The sequence below is a fragment of the Passer domesticus genome, chromosome 2, assembly GCF_036417665.1.
Source record: "Passer domesticus isolate bPasDom1 chromosome 2, bPasDom1.hap1, whole genome shotgun sequence".
Lineage (NCBI taxonomy): Eukaryota > Metazoa > Chordata > Aves > Passeriformes > Passeridae > Passer > Passer domesticus.
In genome coordinates this window covers 19,671,764-19,690,493 of record NC_087475.1, presented here as the reverse complement: position 1 = coordinate 19,690,493, position 18,730 = coordinate 19,671,764, and the positions used below count along the sequence as shown (strand labels likewise).

Here is an 18,730-nt window from a genome sequence, read left to right as displayed (position 1 = left end):
TTAGAGCCGATGCTGAAGAGGCTGGCATCGTATTTTTACTGCTGGTGTTACCCATCTAGACTGGAGCTCACATCTCTGCGTCCGACTGCACTGCAATTATGTCTTCATTTTCTGTGTGGATAGAAGAATGCTACCATTCAGCATTTTATGCTTGGTTTGAGTCTGCAGGGCAATTTTCTTCTCCCCTTTTCAAACATTCGTTCTCACTCTATAATTTAGAATATATTTGCATTTATCAGGGAAGAATTTCTGCTTAAGTATAATTTAAGTTTTATCTTAAGGACTGTATTTATAAGCAGCATATATTTGCTTTGAAAGTTTTCAGAGGGACTCATCCTAATGATTCTTTGTCCCAAGAAAAATGTAAAAAATTATATATTGTTCTAGTGATGCATAAAAATGGTAAAAAACCCAAAGGGTATAGCAACATAAATGCATTTTTAGGTTAACCAGCATAAATAATAAGATTTATTAAATGACAATTAATAATATGATTTTGAAAGATTGGACAAAGCTTTAAAGAGAATAGATTGTTAAAGTTACATCTAATTGATTTTAGCACAGTAAATAATTTTTTTCCTTTAAACAAATTTTTAAAAAAGAGGATGAACCTTTGAATATGAAACATTTGATATATATGGTTTATATTCATGGCAGGACTTTTTAATAACTAATGCAATTTAACAGGAACAGGTGGTTAATTGTCTGGCAGAATTTCTGTCTCAATTTCTTCTCCTTTCAGTCTACTTCTTAAATAGATTAAATAATGTGTGAGGGTATAATTATAACCAAAGAGTTTGCACTTTGAGACTGCTGTCTGAATTACTGTGCTGTGTGAATGGCAGCTTGAGAAGGTAGCCCCTTTGGCTGCTCCTCCAAATCATTATAAAATCACGTTTGCCATCACTTGTGCTGTTCCAGTGGCACATGGATATGTCTTTGGCATCTGACCAATCAATTTTCTATTCCAGACGCAGTAAGCAAAAATCATTCTGCATTAGTCTCTGCAGCTCAGTATCCATCAGCTGTCTAACCTTGCAGATATAATGATAATTACAGTAATACTAATAATAAAACCCACAATGCTCAGGACACTGCTGGAACTTTTCTTAATGAGGAATTGAATGAATCGTGTTGTGTTTGAACATTTACTTCTTAAAACCATTTCCAGCAATCTGTAATTATTTAAAACATTATTCTAGCATTGTGTTCCATAACAAAGGATTGAGATGCTCTTAGATTGGATGAGATCATTTGGTCCCAAAAAAGCAGATAAGACTGAAAAGCAAAAGTAACAGTGTTCAGACATCTGAAAGAAAAATACCATTACTCTTTGAATGAATGTGGGTTTTTTTAAGAAACAATGATAAAGCCAATAATATTGAACTGAGAACAGTATATAATATAGTGCTTGAAAACACATTATTCTTCAGAATTCAAGAGGTTTATCTCATTTCCAATTGCATCTTCCTCTTCCTAATTTCTTTTTCTTTATTGGCTGAATTACTTTGAGCTAAGATAATGCTATGAAGGACTTCCGACACAAAATAGCCCTAAGTGAATGTTATGCATTATTAACAAAAACTCAGATAACTCTCTAAAACAAGATGATCCTAAAGCATTTAACATTTAATCAGCAAAATTTATCTCATGTTCTGCTTTTTGAAAAGCATTAAAGGAAAGAGAAAATTTAATAGCTGCAGGATGAAGGATGTGTGTGAATGCCTGACCTTTCATTACTACATACACAATGCCCAAATGTGAAAATGAAAATGCCAGTGCCGTACAGATTATGAATAGCGGCTGTAATGGTTTCTAATGCTTCAGTACAAATTAAAATGAAGCTCTGATCATAAAAGATTATGGTTAATTTGTCACATAGTAAAAATATCTGTAAGATTTTCTCATCTTTAGTGATCTTTCGTCCTCTTTAACATATAACTCCCATAAATCTCTTTTGCAATTGTACAGATACCAGCATTGCTCCTCTACAGTTTCTGACATCTTCAAATATCTTTTCTTTTAGTTTCTCATTTCCAATTTAAAGTGTAATTCTAAAGTATGTGATTTCCTTGTTTCTCAGCAAGGAACATTATTTTAATTCATTAATGTAATTATTTATTCAAGGTATTTGACGTTAGATAATGCATTTTATTAAATCATTGCTTTTATTGATCTCTTAACATCCATAGTATCTAGAATAACTACAAAACTATACAAAATACTGCAGAAGCATGTATGGTAGATCTTCTCTGTCCAAAGTATGTGCATTTATGTCAAAAATCAGAGTAGGGGAGAAACTGTTGGGAGAATACAAGTGCTAATGAAGCAATATTTGCATTATATTAGTATCAGTATATCAATTGCTTAAGTTTTGTGAAGACCAGGCAGGCAAACAAGAGCTCTGCCAGAGGCAGTGTTCATTGTGGAAGACAACAACATTGCTTTTCCTGATCCAGAAGATTCTGTGGCCATCCCAGCAAGGGGACTTTCCTTCAGATGCATAGGCAGTCACTCTCCAGTCCAGCTTTGGATTGATGGTTTGTGACAGTAGAGCTGCACCTTGCTTGTTCAATCAGTGTAGTTTTAACCTGGGCACAGAGTTACATTTATGCAAAAATAGTCATTAGCTGTGCCATGAAGTTTTTGTTGACTTGTAGGCTAAGTTTAGGCTGCTCTACCACCTAAACTGAAGAGAAATAGCCCAGCACAAATTATCTCAAAACTTTCCCTTCTCATGGAGCATGAGATATCTGCTGCATCCAGACTAGAGAAAAAAAATGATTGAATAAAGTGATGATTGTTGCCTTCTAACATGGTGTCAGCAAAAACAGGCATTAAAAATAAGCCATCAGAAGACAGTTCTTTTCTAATTGAAAAATTACATAGCATCTCTTTGAAAGAAAGAAGAGGAAATCAACAAGGCTTCATTATGTGAATGTTAGAATTATGTTTACTCCCTGAAACATCCTTTTCAATTTCTAGATCATATTGATAATCTCTGTGTTATACTGAGATAAGTAAATGGAGTAACACCAATTTCCACAGTTTGAAAAGTTGTCTCATAATACCCTTCATCTTTAACCTTCATTATTTTATCTGTTTCCACTATTGAAACAAAAATGAAATAAAAATTCAAGAGACTATGTGACTGCATCAAGGTGTCTAAACAAGTGCTGGAGTTTCAGGAGAGCATAAGAAAGTTTCTTTTATTGTAATTCAGATAATGTAGAGGAACATAAGAGACCTCTTCGTCTAAGAGACGTTCTCAAGATGTTGTATTTCTTTTCTTTCTCTCTCCCAAGTAAGTGAACTCTGAACTCAGTTTGACCATCCATATATATTTACAAAAATTTAGAAGTTATTTTATAAACAGAATAATGTTGTTATTACATTTAGCATTTTTTAAATTAAACTTTATATGAAAATGTATGCTAGTAGAGAAATATTATGATGGCTTCATTTTTGAAAGCTGAACATAAGAAATGACCAAGTAATTGGAATGAATTTAATAACCATTACTGGTTATGAAAGTCTCTGGTGGCTTTCTCAGGTGGATGGTTCATACCACTCATTCAAAACATAGTCATATCAGCATTGTGGTGGATTTTGTGGAATGGTTAGAATTTACCATGTTGTGCATTGTGTTCTGCAGCTTTGGTGTTTTGTTACAGCCCAAGTTCCTGAACATCCTCAATAAGAATGCCAGTGCAAAGGATGAGTGAACCCAAAGTGATTGCCTGGGTTTGACATCCCTGAACTTTGTGAGCAGGGGGCAGGTGTTGTGTGTCTGCTGGATCTGTGCATGGACAGCTGCTGAATGGGAGAGCAGAATTGCACTTAGCTGACTTAGAAACTGTCTGAAAGGCCCTCCACAAAATGCTCACAGAAATGCCATTTAAAAGTAATTGTAGACTGTTGGAAACAGCAGAGTCTGACAAATAAAGATGAGAAATTTTCGGGAGACTAGAACTGACCTTTCCATGGTGAGACCAACCTGTTCTGTAAATATTTTACTTTGCTAGTATTATATTAAAGCTCCATAGAACTATTTCTCAAGATACGTCATCAATAGACATCTTGGGGCTGCCTCATATTAATTTTCTTCATTATACTTAGAAAAGTAACGCTTCCTCAGAGCTTTTGAGACTTTGGCAGTTAATGATAGAAAAACTAGCACTGGAATGTTGGCCTGGATGAGTGACCTGAGAGACCAATATTATCTCATTTTGTCTGCCTTTGATCCTTTAAAACTAATGTGTAGAAAGTCTAATTAGAAGAGGACAGCTGAACAATTAATTAATAGGGGAATAAGCACTACATTTTTCTCTTGGCTGTATGGCATCTTCATGCAGCATGAATTAATTGACGTGGTGATGGTGTTGGCAGTGGTATGCCAGCAGTTGGACTTGGTGACAGTCTCAGTCCATTGGATACACACACATGCTCATCTGGCTCTTGCTTGTTTTTTGATACACTGACCAAAATAAGAACATACTGCTTCTATTGGATCAGAGAATTCCAGTGTGGTAACTCCTAATATGTTGTTGCTTCCGTCTTGAAGTTTAACCCCTTGAAGTTCTCTCAGGGGTGGAGGGAGGCCGTCAAAAATCTGTGTAAGTAGGAAAATTATTGTCTAAGGAAGGCACCTCAGTCAATGTCAAGTTTTCTGCATATTGGCAATACTTAGAGGTGCACTCAAGAATTAGTTGATGGCCAGTGTAGTAAGAAGCAGGTAACATTGCTCAGGAGTTAGACAGCAGTGTAACACTGCTGCTGGCATTCAAGCAGCCTGGCCAAAGCACTTCTCTACAGCACACACAGGTATTTACAGCATACAGTGGTATTTACTGTTTGACCGACATTTCAGAAATTTGGTTACAAAGTTTTAACAGCCTTAAAGCTGAAAATATGAGCAAATGGAAAACTGAGTATTTGTGAGAGGAAGGTGTATTTTGACAAGATGTAAATATAGTTGTCATACAGCACTAAAATTCAACAACTTTATAGGGCTTACCTTGCCACTGTGCCACAGTACAGAAGGAAACAGTGTGAATTTGGTACGTGTGAAAGCTTGACAGATGAACAGCTTTAAAGAAGAGGAGGCTTCTTTATTCTCAAAGCCTTTATTGCAGAGGTATCTGAGATGGCATCTGCTGTATGAAAGCCTACCAGTGTGCCACAGTCCTGATCTGAAGGGACCACTTCTGTCAGAGGAAGCAAGGGTAATTCAGCCAGCAGACGCATTCACTCCTTGACCCCTTACAGAGATTGCCAACAAGGGTTCCAATTAGTGCCAGCAGCAGACTGTGACAATTTTAAAGATTGACTTTCACACCATGCCAGGCCTTTAAAATAAAGAACATTTATATGGAACACAATTTGCTTTGACAGTAATTTTCAGTATGCTATTATTGAAGTTATTTATGTTTGAATCAGAGCATCTTTTCACTCAGCTGTGTTTCTGCTGCTGTTTGATCCTGCAGTGTTGTAATAATCCCATCCTTATGTGTTTTATACTTCATGTGTCAGTGGTTGTTTCAAGCATCACGTTTAGGGCTCAGGCATTCAATCAGGATTCTTGCAAAATTCCCAGGTTCTTGTGCAGATTGCTTCTGCTGTTGCAAGCCCTCAGATATTTGATGGCACACTTAAATTTTAATGACTTTGTGAAGCAGCAGGCTATGCAAATTAAACTGTAGGGTTCAGGAGTTCACAAGTTGAAGTTGCTTGGATGTCAAGAGTATTTCACTCAGTTGACAGCAAAGCTAAGGACAGATAATATCATTAACATCAGCAGACAGGGCAGCCACAGCTTTCCAAATGTGATTGTGATGTCTCTGCCTTCTGATACCAGGGATTACAATGCACCATTCTGATCTTCAAAAATAAGACCTGGACACTATGATATTTGTGTTCTGTCATCTCCAGAAAACAGTATCCAAGCTGATGCTTATCTCTGTGTCTGAACATTGGCCTCAAATGAGACTTCCCATGTGACTTCCTCATACGACTTCTTCTGTAACTATATTTCGTGCAGTGTTACCTGTCCTCCCTAAGTTGGGACCCCAGATCTCACCTCTGTGGTGAGGTACCTTATATCATGAGCCTCCTGCCATGCTTCCTGCAGCTGTCTTCTGAGATGGAGTTGGGGATGTAATGCCATGTGTGGTGTAGCCTGCCTTGCCTGCATGGTGTGATGGCAGGAATGCCCATCTTTCACTGTGTACAGGATCTTCAGAGAGAGGTCAGCTGAACAGGCAGAGACTGAAACCCCATTACCACTTTTCCAGCAGTTGGTTCTGCCAGGTATTGCCAATCTCTAGAAAAAGTATAATTTTCTGTGTTCACCTAAAAAAATTTCTGCAAAACATCTTCCTAGGCTTGGAGAGGTCTAATTCTTCACCTGCTGCTAAAATAGTGATTATCTATGGGTAGTTGTAATTAAAAGATGAAAAGGTATCTGCCCACAGTAACATGGCTTCCAGCTTGGTGTAATCTGTTGTACTTGTCAATTAGAGTCATGGAACTATTGGCTGTAGTTCATGTTCTGTGGGGTTCCTTTAGAAATGGAAAGGGAAGAGCCTTACATGCCATGGCTCTTGCTGGAGGGTTGTCTGGTGCCAAGGGCTTTTAGCTTGGGTGTTTTTGTTTGCACCAGTGCTGTTTCTCCTGTGACAAAAACATGCCAGCACACCCTTCTTGAAGCCTTTCTCCCTGGATCCCTCCACATTGTTTCACATGTGTCCATGAATACTGAGTTTGTCTCATAGTTTATCAAGGTGCCCCAGATCAGCTCAGGCAAGTTGGCATCATCAGAGGACCTCAAGGCTCACTCTGTGTGTCTGTGCTGTGTAATAACAACTGAGAATGAGAAACTGCCTTAGACTGGGTCTACTCTGTCCCACCAAGGTCCTTCCAGAAGATGTCTCCATCCCTGGAAATGAATGTACCTGGATCTCTGGGGAAAACTCTTCCACAGGAACTGTTGCTCATGATAAAAGCTTGGGGAAGTCAAATTTGTAATTTCACTAGGTGAATATCAATACTGTAAACCAGGTTTGATCTAAAAATGTATATATGGCTTAAATAAAAATGATCCTTAGTTGTAACTAAATTATTTTAAGGTCCCTTCCAACCCTGTGATTCATTCTATGAAATAATTTAAAATGTACCACAATAGAGTGACTTCACAAACTCTTTGCTCATTAATACTGTGTTAATATTCATAATATTGAAAGATAATTTCCACTTTGCTTTGAGGGGCATTTGAGGTAACCTGATACATTTTTTAGTTAGCTTTTGACCCATTGATTTCCATTTCCTTACTTCAAAAGTGTAGTGTAAACATACTGCAGATCATGGCATCAAAATCCATAGTTGTGGAACTCAGACCTTTCTCATCAATAGTGAGACCCAAATTGAAACAAATGATTTTAAAATAGCAGAGAAAAATTGTTTCACAAGAGTTTCAGAATTTAGTATTCATTTTGAATGAAACATCTGAGTTATGGTTAGAAGATTTTTCTGAATTGTACTCCCTGAAAATTATGTTATTTATTATAGCTTTAATTAATTCTTTATTTGTTCATCCTCAGTGTGAAAGAAACCAAGTATTCCTCTAGTGTGTAAAACTGCCAAAAGCTTTAAAATTAGCATAAGCAACTTTTCATTCTTCCTTCTTAAGAGCACTTTATATATTTTTTTCTATTTATATGCTATTTTTGCTGTAGGATGCATATGAATAACAGACCAACTAACTCTATTTGGCTCAGATACTGGCATTCCCCCATGTGCCTCACCTGCCTTGGCCCTTCCTCTCTTCCAGCTAGCAAGAAGCAGAAGAGAGGCAGTGATTTCCAGCCTCAAGTTCACAGAGGCTAGGATTGTAGCTGAATGTTAATGCCTCATGCAGCTCGAGATGCCTGATACTTAGTAATGCAACTTTAACCTTTATAATAAACATAATTTGATTCTCTAACCATCTGTATTCTCTCCTTGTTGCAGCCTAAGTAGCTGTGAGGAGTAGTGAGAACAGACAAATATAATCACCACACAGGACACAGAGAAGGACAGAGATGAATCACAAATTCCCATCAGAGTTTTCAGATTTTAGCCTTGTTATCACTATTTGATTCTAATGTCAGGAAATGAAAGAAACATGAAGATATTTTGTTGTGATGTTGGTGTTAGCCAGTCAGGTGGCAGAGCACTCAAAAAGTCAGCAGTTTGTTTTCTAAGCTGGTATTGCAGATGTTTGGTCTTGAGTGACTCTAAAAGAGCACAGGAATAATTACATAGTTGTTAAGTGAGTATGAAAGGTAATAAAATAACTGTAATATAGGCTTTTTTTTAAAATTGAGGCACATTTTAAATGAGGAAATACATTTCAGGGCAAAACTAAGACTGCAATTGGGTTTTTTTAGCCTTTGCCACTGTGTTTCAGGTGATGTTTAAAATACATTGCTCACATTTCAGTGTGACGATGTACCTTGTTTCTGTAACTCTCTGTATGTTGTACTGTCACATGGGGACATGTTTGTCCACATACATTTAAGTGTAAGACATTGTCCACATACAAAATGCAGAGATCTCACAGTCAGTGATTCCATTGTTTCTCATTCTTGTGACACATACAATAGATGGTACAACTGGCAATCTCAGTCCTGTGCAAGGTTTATCATGTAGATCATAGGATATGCTAGACATACCAGAAGTGAAAAAGATGAGCTGTCCTGCAGAGTTTTGTCATCATTAGTTGAGGAAGTTTTCAAATGAGCAATGGAGTCATGACTGAGTACTGCTGATCAAAAAAGCTGATGATTAAATACTTACTTCTTTTGTAACTGTGCTGTGTTTTGTATGTAGCACAAGTTTTATTGGAAGTGTTTACTCTGGTGATGAGGGATTTGTGTGTAGTGCTTGACACCAACTTTCTGAATGTGTGACGTGATTGTGTCCAGATACTCCAAAGGGTCTTATTATAGCCTCAAATGCTGAATGTGTGGTGCAGAGTCTAGCATCCTTCCAATGCAAGTGTTTATCCTGCAAGAAAGTCTTTTCCACCAAATACATCTTTTGATCTTTTAATTTAAAAAAAAAACCACTTGCTAATCTAGGATAAATCTTCTGTAGCCTGACACCTGGACAGGTTTAATCCAAGAATGATGAATAGCTGAAAAACATTTTCAGGAGAAACTGATTTTAATTTTTAAAGACAATTCTCTAACATAGCTAGACTGCAGAAGGCAGTGGTGGTGGGGTAATCATACACAGCATGAGAAACATAAAGTAGTGACTTCAAAGTAATTGAAAAGATCAGTTGGTCATGGTGCAGTTATTCCAGGGCTGCAGTTTATCCAAACTAACAACTGTGAGCCTTCCTGTCTACTAACCTGCCTAGGTTAATATAGCAATCATAATTGCATAGATGTGGCTAGCATAGAGATGATGAGATTCTTGAAATAAATTACCTTTCTTAACATGCATTTGTAGATTCCCCAAAAATGTGGTAATGGTACACATATCTAATAAAAGAAGTAAAAAATTGAAGTTCTAACTAATTTTTTTTTAGTTGCATGATATAAGATTAGACTTTGCTCCTTACATGACTGATGGCTTTGGCAAAAGTAGAATTTGTTATCCCTGTTGGCATTTAGTAATGTGTTTTCTTCATCAAGTATAGACTGGCTTTCCAGAACAGTTTTCTGATTAGGCTTTCATTCTCTCCCCCATTTATTTTGCCTTTTGGCTTTTTAAGTTGCATATCAGAGGTGTCATTTTGCCTATAAGGTGACCCTATATACAACCAGTACAGTATGATTTTTTTAGTTAGTTCTGCTCAAGGGTTCAGGCAAAAACAATGCAAAAACAATTCCATGTCAGTTTAGCCAGGTGGTAAGTCACATAAATAAAAAATTTATGTTTGAAAGTAGCAAAACCAAGAGAAATTTAATTCTTTCTCAACAAAATGGCAACTGACCTTTTCTTAACTAATATCACCCACTGCAATGCCTGATCAAAAAATAATACAAGAGATATCAACTGTGATTGTCTTGTCTTCCTTCTTCTTCAGCTTTACTTTTCCACAGTTATCCACCAACCCCACCTACCCACCAAGTGTTAAAATATATATATTATTTGTCTAGGCCACTTGGTCACGTCAGGACTCGTCATAATTTCTTCTCTTTATCCTCTAAATCAGTTGTGGATTTTTAGAGATTTTCCTATGTTTTGCATTTACTAGGTTGAGTGTAAAGAAGACCTATTTAAATTGAAAGAAAAATCTTTCCTTAGTAATCCTTTAAAAACTTATAAATTCTAATAGGAGAATGCACCAAATATTCGTCTTTTCCCACCCATTTAAAAAAGTGAGCTAGAGAAGGAATGGGGGTTAAATTTTGTCATAATTTTTGTTTTGAAAAAGAATGCTGCTGCAAACAGATTTGGCTTGAGGTGTATAAGAGCTAGATAGTATAAAAGTGACTTGCATTTGTAAAGTAGATAAAAGAAATTCATGGGCTACAGATGCTGAACTAATACACTTAATCAAAGGTTATTTCAGTCTTGCTAGAGACAACCATTATTGCAGCGTGCAGGTTTCTCTGATGAAGCAAAAAGTTTGTAGCATAAACTGCAAAGTTAGGCCAATTCAATTTATTAGATTGGAAAAAACTTATTTCTTAATACCTATCGTTATTTTGGTATATTATTAATCTCTGTACTACTCTGCTATGGCATTGTAATAAACATTCTTCCATATTACTGCAATTTTCTCCATTAAAAAGAAAAACTGGTTATCAATAGTGAATAAAAATATGACTCTTTACTTGATTTTACTTTGTTTTTTCTTTTTATAGAAGCTGCAAAGAATCGATCCTCCTTACTGTTGTTCAACCTTACCCTGTAAGTATTGTCAATGTTTTCTGAATTAGTTTCCTAGCAACATAGCAGCTTCTTTTTCTGCCCACATTCTGCTTGTGTCCCTACATTATCTGTGCAATAAAAGGAGTAAGTGCAACGAGGGCTGTGTCTATAAAAGGTGCTGTTTAAGATGGCATTACTGTGTCCTGTACTCAAAGGCTACATTACTAAATTTAAAAATAACGGTCTTTAAACTCATAGTGATAGATCAGAATTCTGAGTTCTGCTTCAGTTTCTTGTTTGTTGCAGCTGCTGGGTTTTTCTGGATTCTGCCCTGGTCCCACAAAGTTACGCTGCTGCAGCAAAGAAGCTGTAACTTATCTAAAGGAGGGCTTTGTCTGTATCTCCAGCTTGTGGAGGTAAAAGGAGGGCAGAGACAGACAGGCAACCATGTGAGGCTGCCTTGAATGGACTGGGAGAAACTGCAGCCCATTCAGAGCTGGTTGATGCAATGTGACTTTGCAACTCACTCAGTGGTTTGTGGGAGTGGGTTCATGACCTGTCAGCTCAAACCCATCTCCCATGAAAAAAGGGGAGAAGCTAAGCCAGAGGAGGAAACTCATCTGTCCATGCACAGGCATGCGGACATTGCAGGCTGCTGGGGGGCCTCAGCTGTGCATCAGGAGTAATTCAGAGTCAGCAGGTCCATTTGGCTCCCTGTTGTTTAGCCTGATACGTTGCAGTTTTCATTAACAGGGGATAATTGCATCCTTTTCATGCAAGAATAAGAGATGAGGTGGATTTGACACAAAGACTTGAAAACAAGTTTATCTGATGAAGCTGCCAGAATGTACATCTTGAAAATACAATTATGTGTCGTTGTATTAATCATTAGCCTTTCTGGTTAGTTTGGAGGTGGCCATGCACTTTACTTGTCCTGCACCTTTCTGTAAGCCAGTCTGCACTGCACCTAATTTGTGGGGAAAAGCATGCATTCCACAGCAAAAATGGGCAAGGGCTGCCACCTTACAGTAAGACCTCTGTCGGGAAGGTGATCTGGGAGCTGGCCGATATCAGTCGCCTTAAATGAAAATGAGGCCTGGTCTAACTAAATAAAGAACCTATCTGCCTTTAAAGCTTGCTGGTTTACAGCCAATGGTTATGGTCACAGTGAATATATACAATCGGGGAAAAGAAATCCTCACTTTTCTTTTTTATGCAGGTTTCATCCGTTGACAGATTTAATTCTTGTCTATAAATGTCAGGTGAAGAAAGGGCATGTACTTTAGTGCACCTATGTGTAGTCCTTGAAAGTGGACAGCAAAGTATAGTACTATATCTGTGAGGTACTGTAACCTCTTATCATTATGCTGATGGTCTGAGAGCAAGCTCTGTATGTACTGAATGTAAGGGAAGCTGAAACCCAAATAAATTTTGCACTCCATATTCAATGGAAGACCTTACAGCACAGGTATTTTTCCAGCCTTTAACCTCGAAAAGAAGGAAAGTCATGACCTGGTATCTTTACCAAGGGCGAGTCTTACCTGACCAATGTAGTGGCTTTCTATGGAGTGACTGCATCAGTGGACAAGGGAAGGGCTACAGATACCTTTTATCAGGGCTTCTGTAACGCCTTTGACACAGTCCTCCGCAATATCCTTCTCTCTGAATTGGAGAGAGATGGATTTGCTAGGGGTACTGTTAAGTGGATGAAGAATTTGTTGGATGCTCACATCCATAGAGTTGTGGTCAACATCTCAGAATCCCCATCATCAGTTGGACATCAATGACAAATAGTGTCCCTCGGGGGTCTGTAATGGGACCAGTGTTATTTAATATCTTTGTCAATGACATAGACAAAGGGATTAGGTGCCTCCTCAGCAGACTGGTAGGTGACACCAAGTCAGGTGGGATGGTTGACACACCTGAAGGACCAGAGGGACTTGGAGAGGCTCAAGAAATGAGCCCATGGGAATCTCCTGAAGTTTAACATGACCCAGTGTGATGTGTTGCATGTAGTGACAGGACCAGGGGTAGTAGCTTTGAACTGAAAGAGAGTAGGTTTAGACTAGACATTAGGAGGAAATTCTTTAAGGGTGCTGAGGCACTGGAACAAGGTGCCCAGAGAAGCTGCAGATGCCCAATCCCTGGAAGTAAGTGTTCAAGGCCATGATAGATGGAGCTCTGAGCAACCTTGTCAATTAGAAGGTATCCCTGTCCATGGCAGAGGGGTTGGAACTGGATGATCTTTGAGGTACCTACCATTCTTTAATTTTGTCAGTATGTGATTCACAGCTATTTGTTCAAGCTCTTTGTGAGGCCTGACAAGGCAGAATCTGCTCCTCTCATTAAGTAGCAGAAAAATCTAATCAATAGCTGAAATACCTCTAGATGTCACTGAGCTAAGGATGCTACTGAAACACTTTTCTGTCAGCCATTTGGACTGATGTGCCCATTTTTAACATGAATTTCCATCGCCCCACTCTGGCATGTCTGTCAGAGTCCTGTGGTATTCAGACATACCAGAGTGGGGCGATGCAAATTCATGTACAAATTGGGCACACAGCATCCTCCCCTTACTGCTTTCAGCTTCATTTTTTTCTGAAGTGAAAGGGTGTATGCAGGGATGTGCATGAGTTGGGATGATTCCAGTTTGTGCAGCCAAGTTTTGGCCCTGAAGCAGTGCAAGACCCCTCAGTTTATGCAAACCTTGGGCTGTAAGATTGCCTGGGTACTCCTGAGTCACTTTGCACATCTGGTCCATGCTGGCCCTCGTACTGCCACACCATTGCTGTCAGTAGTGCCTGAGCCTGTTGGCATCTCCTTCAGCCTTGCAACCCCTGGGTGTGCTGACTCCAGCTGTGTACTTATCCTGGTCTTCTGTGCAGGGGATCCTCTGACAAGTATGATTTGCCTTACGGTTTGGAAATAATATTTATGCCTTCAAAAATTGCATTTTCACCATTTGTTAAATTTTGCCTCCTCCATGTTTCCTTTACTATTTAGTAATAAAACTGGGATGATGAAGTAGAAACCAGACAAAGGAAAATAAGAGCTTTTAAATAAAGACTGAATTTCTTCCCTGTTCTTGACAAAAATACATCTCTACAAACATTTAATCAATCTCTCTTCTTGATGGTGATTTTCCTTCTACATTGCATGAAAAATATCTGCCAAGATGGATTACAAAAGTGCTATTTCTTAATTGGTTATATGTTTGCTATTTAGAGTGTTGTTTGATTTTGTATTTAAGTAATCATCTTTTATGATTGCAGGTGAAAATAGATGTAATCTAGATTTATAGTACTCTGTAGTTCACTTAGTATTCTTTGAAAGCTTTTGCAGATAATTTTTGCTTAAATGCATTCAGTTTTGTTTAATGCTTAAACACATTAAAACACATTAAAATTTCATTTTAATTATGACCAAGCCAAAGCATTAGGCTAGCTTTTTCTTTCCATCAATCTACAAATCTCTGTTAGGTTCTTATCACCAGTGCTCCTAAGGAGGTCACTGAGCAGCTCAAGCAGTTAAAGCAATTCAGAGTTTTGATTTCTGGAAGTATGGCATTTGACTATAATTTCTGACTGTTTTATTCTGTAAATGAACTATCATTCTGATTGTTGCCTTATTAAGTTTTAAGTATTACTTAAATCAAATAGCTTGCCTGTTTGATATCCTTTCAGGTTTTATGTGCAGAGATCATTTGATAGGTAGCTTTCATGATTAATCTCTTAAGCTCTTTGGATGAAGTCCAGGCCCAGCTGAGATCTATGGCAATTCTGCTGTGCATTAAGTTTTGCAGTGGGAAAAAGATAGGATCTTCTTATGTTTTGAAAGAGATGCTTCTTGTTTTAACATGGTTATACTTCTGAGACACAACAGATGCAGAAAAACTACGATAAATAACATTTATGGATCATAATGGTCAAGGCAAAAATCTTATTGAGAGTTTGTGGGACTAATGATCAGACTGTGACTACCATCTAAAAATGGTAAAATATAAATAATGCAAATAATTAAATACAATGTCTATGATAAATTGCTAACTTTTTAAGAGAGAACCCAGATGTGACCACTATTCCAGCAATTAAATTTGTGCCAAGAGTTTAACAAAGAAATAATCCTGATGATCCTTTGTCAGTGCCATGTGGTTCTCACAAATTACTGTGTGGTAAAATTTCTCCACATTATTTCTTCCATGTCCCTACTTGCTCTTCTACAATGCTCTTGTGAGCCAGTGTAGTCTTTTCAGCCTTGTTCAGAGCTATGAATTACCATATTTAGTTTGCCTTTGGGCATTATGTCCTGTTCCACTTAATAAATGTAATTCTTCCTCTTACTCACCTTTTATTTGCTTGTTAAATACTGGTGCTTGTAATTGCTTTTAGCAGTGAACCAAAAAGTCAACACATTTTTTGCACTTATGCAATTTTTGCCTTATTTTCTAGGAAACTTAATATTTAATATTAAACAAATGAGTGCTTTTAAATAACAAGCTTAAAATTTATTGCATATATTCACTCTGTGACTATTTAAAAACTATAGTATTTCTGTACTATTTTTAATTTTGACGCTTACTGTCACAGAGCAGGTTTTCTTTTCACCTTGTGATGGTCCTATACTGCTGTCATTCTATTTCTTTATGATATCTCATTATTACACTGTGCTCTTCTAGCTACTAAATCCTTTTTTTTCTTGAGCATGAGTAAAGGTTTTACTGTTGCAGCACCTCTACTGGCAAGAGCACTCAAAGGGGCTTTTTCAGCAAATAAAACCCACTTCCTTCACAATCTCCCCCAAATTATAGTTTACCTGCAAAAGTGCATGAAGCACTAGGCATTTTTACTTTCATCAAAAAAGTTTCCCTCATAATGTAGGATATTGCTTCTAAAATCTATCAATAAATGACCCACTCTAATGCTGCTGACAAATATAGGATATAATTTTGACATGTCTAGAAAATGAGGAAGTAACATTTTCCTGAAAGTCTGTTCTGCAATCTTTTGTGTTTTGACCCAGCTGATGGGAAGCCCATTGATTGCAGTCACTATAAGCAGAGTTCAAAGTACGGTCTAGATCTTCACTATTATTTCCTCCAAGTATATCTCTGAGCAATGCTTCATTTTTCTTGTTAGCAGTTTCTCTAGGTAGTGTTGAAATGATCAGCTGATATTTTCCTTTGAATTATATGTAAACAAGTAAAAATTATTTAAAGTCCTGATAAATTTGAGCTTTTAATAGGAAAGAGGGCTTAGGTCACACAGAGTAAAGTTTGGGGGTGTTTGAGTTATTTTGACTCCTTGTTAAAATGTGCACCCTCATTCTGAAAAAGTCACTCTAATTAAGCTGTTTTTATCTGTGACAATGCAAATACTTTACTTGCGGTGATAGATGCCCTGCATTAGTGTAAACACCTCTTGCTTAAGGTCATTAACTGAGAATAATGGCATCCATTTGGCTAAAACACAGAGCATCAGAAATAAATGAATTATCTGGCACTATGAGAATCATTAAGTGATAGCATTCTTCTACAAACCTAAAGACATTAAAATACAATAGAGCTGCACATCATCTTGCTGAGGCTTTGTTAGATGGGCAAGTTCTGGTAATCAAACCCAACTGGTTTTGCAGGTATTTGCATATCCTTTGGAAACAGTTCTATTCCCACCGAGAAAATGTCAAGTGTCAAGTTGATGCAGAGGTAGAAACAATGACATTGCGCAATTAAATGCAAAAGCTGTGCTATTACTCAAACCTTTAACCAGCAGAGAATGTTCTCCTAAATACCTAGCACAGCTGTTTCATTTCCTTACACCCCTAGTTTATAGTTTGGAGCTTTTTGGAAAACAGCCTGCTCCAGGCTCACCCAGAGTGTCTGGCAAAGGGCCAGAGTCCTTCGCATGTCGCCACAGCAAAAGTGGAAATGAAAGGAAGTTCCACGTTTTATGTTAGACCATGGTGTGCTCCCCTGGCTGTGCAATGGGTACATTAAACCCCACATCCCAGAGGGATTCTTGTGACCCCACGTATGTTCAAACCTCTAGTTGTCCAATTGCATTTTTGCAATAATGTAATTTAAGTGTTTGTGCCTCCTGCAAGTGCCTTTTGAGGCTGTAGCGAGAAAAAGAAAGAAGTTTTAGAGAGCAATAGGGACACATAGTGGTTTTCCAGATGTGCTGTATGGGAATAACCTTGCCAGAATCCAGAAAAAATTTGGCAGTTTGCCTGTTAAGAGAGGCCAGACTAGTGACTCATCTGTAATAAGAGCAAGCAACAGTACAGCGATTTTTTCAGCAAGAATAGTAAGAGAAAGCCACTGTTTTCCCCATGTTCTTGCAAGGGAAAGCCAGTAGCCTAATCCTGCTGCTGTGCTGCCCTGTGGCAGTGGAATCAACAGTTTGCAGTCTGTTACTTGGGTGCCAAATAGACTATTCCCCTTACACATTGCAGAGGTTGACTACATGGAGAAGAAGGAAATTAGAGAAGGAATCTCTAGAGTTGTTATATTAATCACGGTACTGTTTTATACTGGGTCTTTCTAGGAATTAATATCCAAGCAGTATTTAAACTGCTTCAGTATTTCCATGTTGTCCCCTCTTACTGAAGAAGTCAACAAGGTCCCCCGCCCTGAGATGCCTTGGTTTTTTTTTTTCTTTTTTTTGCACTATTCTTTTTTTTTTTTTTTTTTTTTGTGGTTGTTTCAAAATTTCTGGGGACCTTCCACTTTTTTCAGCACTGACTCTGGATGCTGGACTTGGTTTGTTCATGCAGTTGAATTTTCGGTTATTTACAGTTATTGATTATTGTGTAGTCATGTGCTAGAGAGGTAAGAAAGAATGAACTGTGAAAGCAAATAAGCATTTATTTTTATTTCTTGATTCTATTTTGTGTCTCAGAAATTACTGGATGTCTCTGATATTTCCTGGGAGAATGTGGCAGTGTTCATTCCTTGTTCCCTGGTTGATACTGAACCTGTGGTAATAGTTACCATGTTTTCAATGTGATGATAGATTTGAGGCATGCAGAAGTAAGCTAAACTTCTTCCTGCTAGTTACTAGAAACAAAGCTTCTACATCATAAGAAAATAAATTTTTAAGCAGTTTCAGCAGAGATCAGAGACAGAAACAGAGAAGCACATTGTTTCTGCCTTGGACTACTCCATTACTCCTGCAGATTGTTAGCTGACTCAGAATTTGAGTGACAATAACAAGACTTCCCATGTTTACGAGGACAGTTCTCATGCCACATTGATCATTACCACTTGTGCCTCCACTTATTTCTCACAGGAAAACTAACATGACATAAGTCTTTATTCAAAACTTGTAAGGTCACTTCTCAGGACTTAGAGTAAGAAACTGAAAGTCTTAATTCATATTTTCATGAAATAAATGGAACAAAACCTGGCCCAAAACAGCCCAGTGACTTTCAGCCAAAGCGAGAAAGTTTTCCTTTGCCCATTATCACAGTCATGAAGTGAGGCAATGCCAGAAGCAGTGTGTTTGTAACTGACCTGAGAATAAACCAACCTCACTTCTGCTGCTGCAAATGGAAATCCCATTGACTGTGAATATTTAAGTTGTTACTAAAAAGTAGCTATTAGTCAAATTTCTCAAGTGAGGAGATTTTTTTTTTCCTGGGGCTGAAAACAGGTGAACCCATTGCATAATGTAGTAGGTAAAATTCAAGTAGGTCCTAGAAGAAAGTTCAGAATGCTTCTACACTTCTAATCCATGAAGCCCTACAACATGTCAATATTGATGGTGTGCCCTGCACAGGTTGTGTTTAGGGGATGCCTTCAGGGGAAGCCTGATGGCCTGCAGGTGCCTCTTGGTGGTTTTCACCTGTGTTCTGAAGTGGACAAATA

At 37.8% G+C, this 18,730-nt stretch overlaps 1 protein-coding gene across 7 annotated transcripts in view; it reads left to right on the top strand.

The window, feature by feature from the left end:
• The window catches only part of FRMPD4 (FERM and PDZ domain containing 4), a 292,688-nt gene that overhangs the window by 251,475 nt on the left and 22,483 nt on the right, over positions 1–18,730 (top strand). For all 7 annotated transcript variants that reach the window (XM_064407702.1, XM_064407705.1, XM_064407701.1 and 4 more), the window contains one exon: positions 10,860–10,905. In XM_064407702.1, the coding sequence (XP_064263772.1) occupies positions 10,860–10,905 (46 nt within the window). The remainder of the gene's footprint in view (positions 1–10,859; positions 10,906–18,730) is intronic.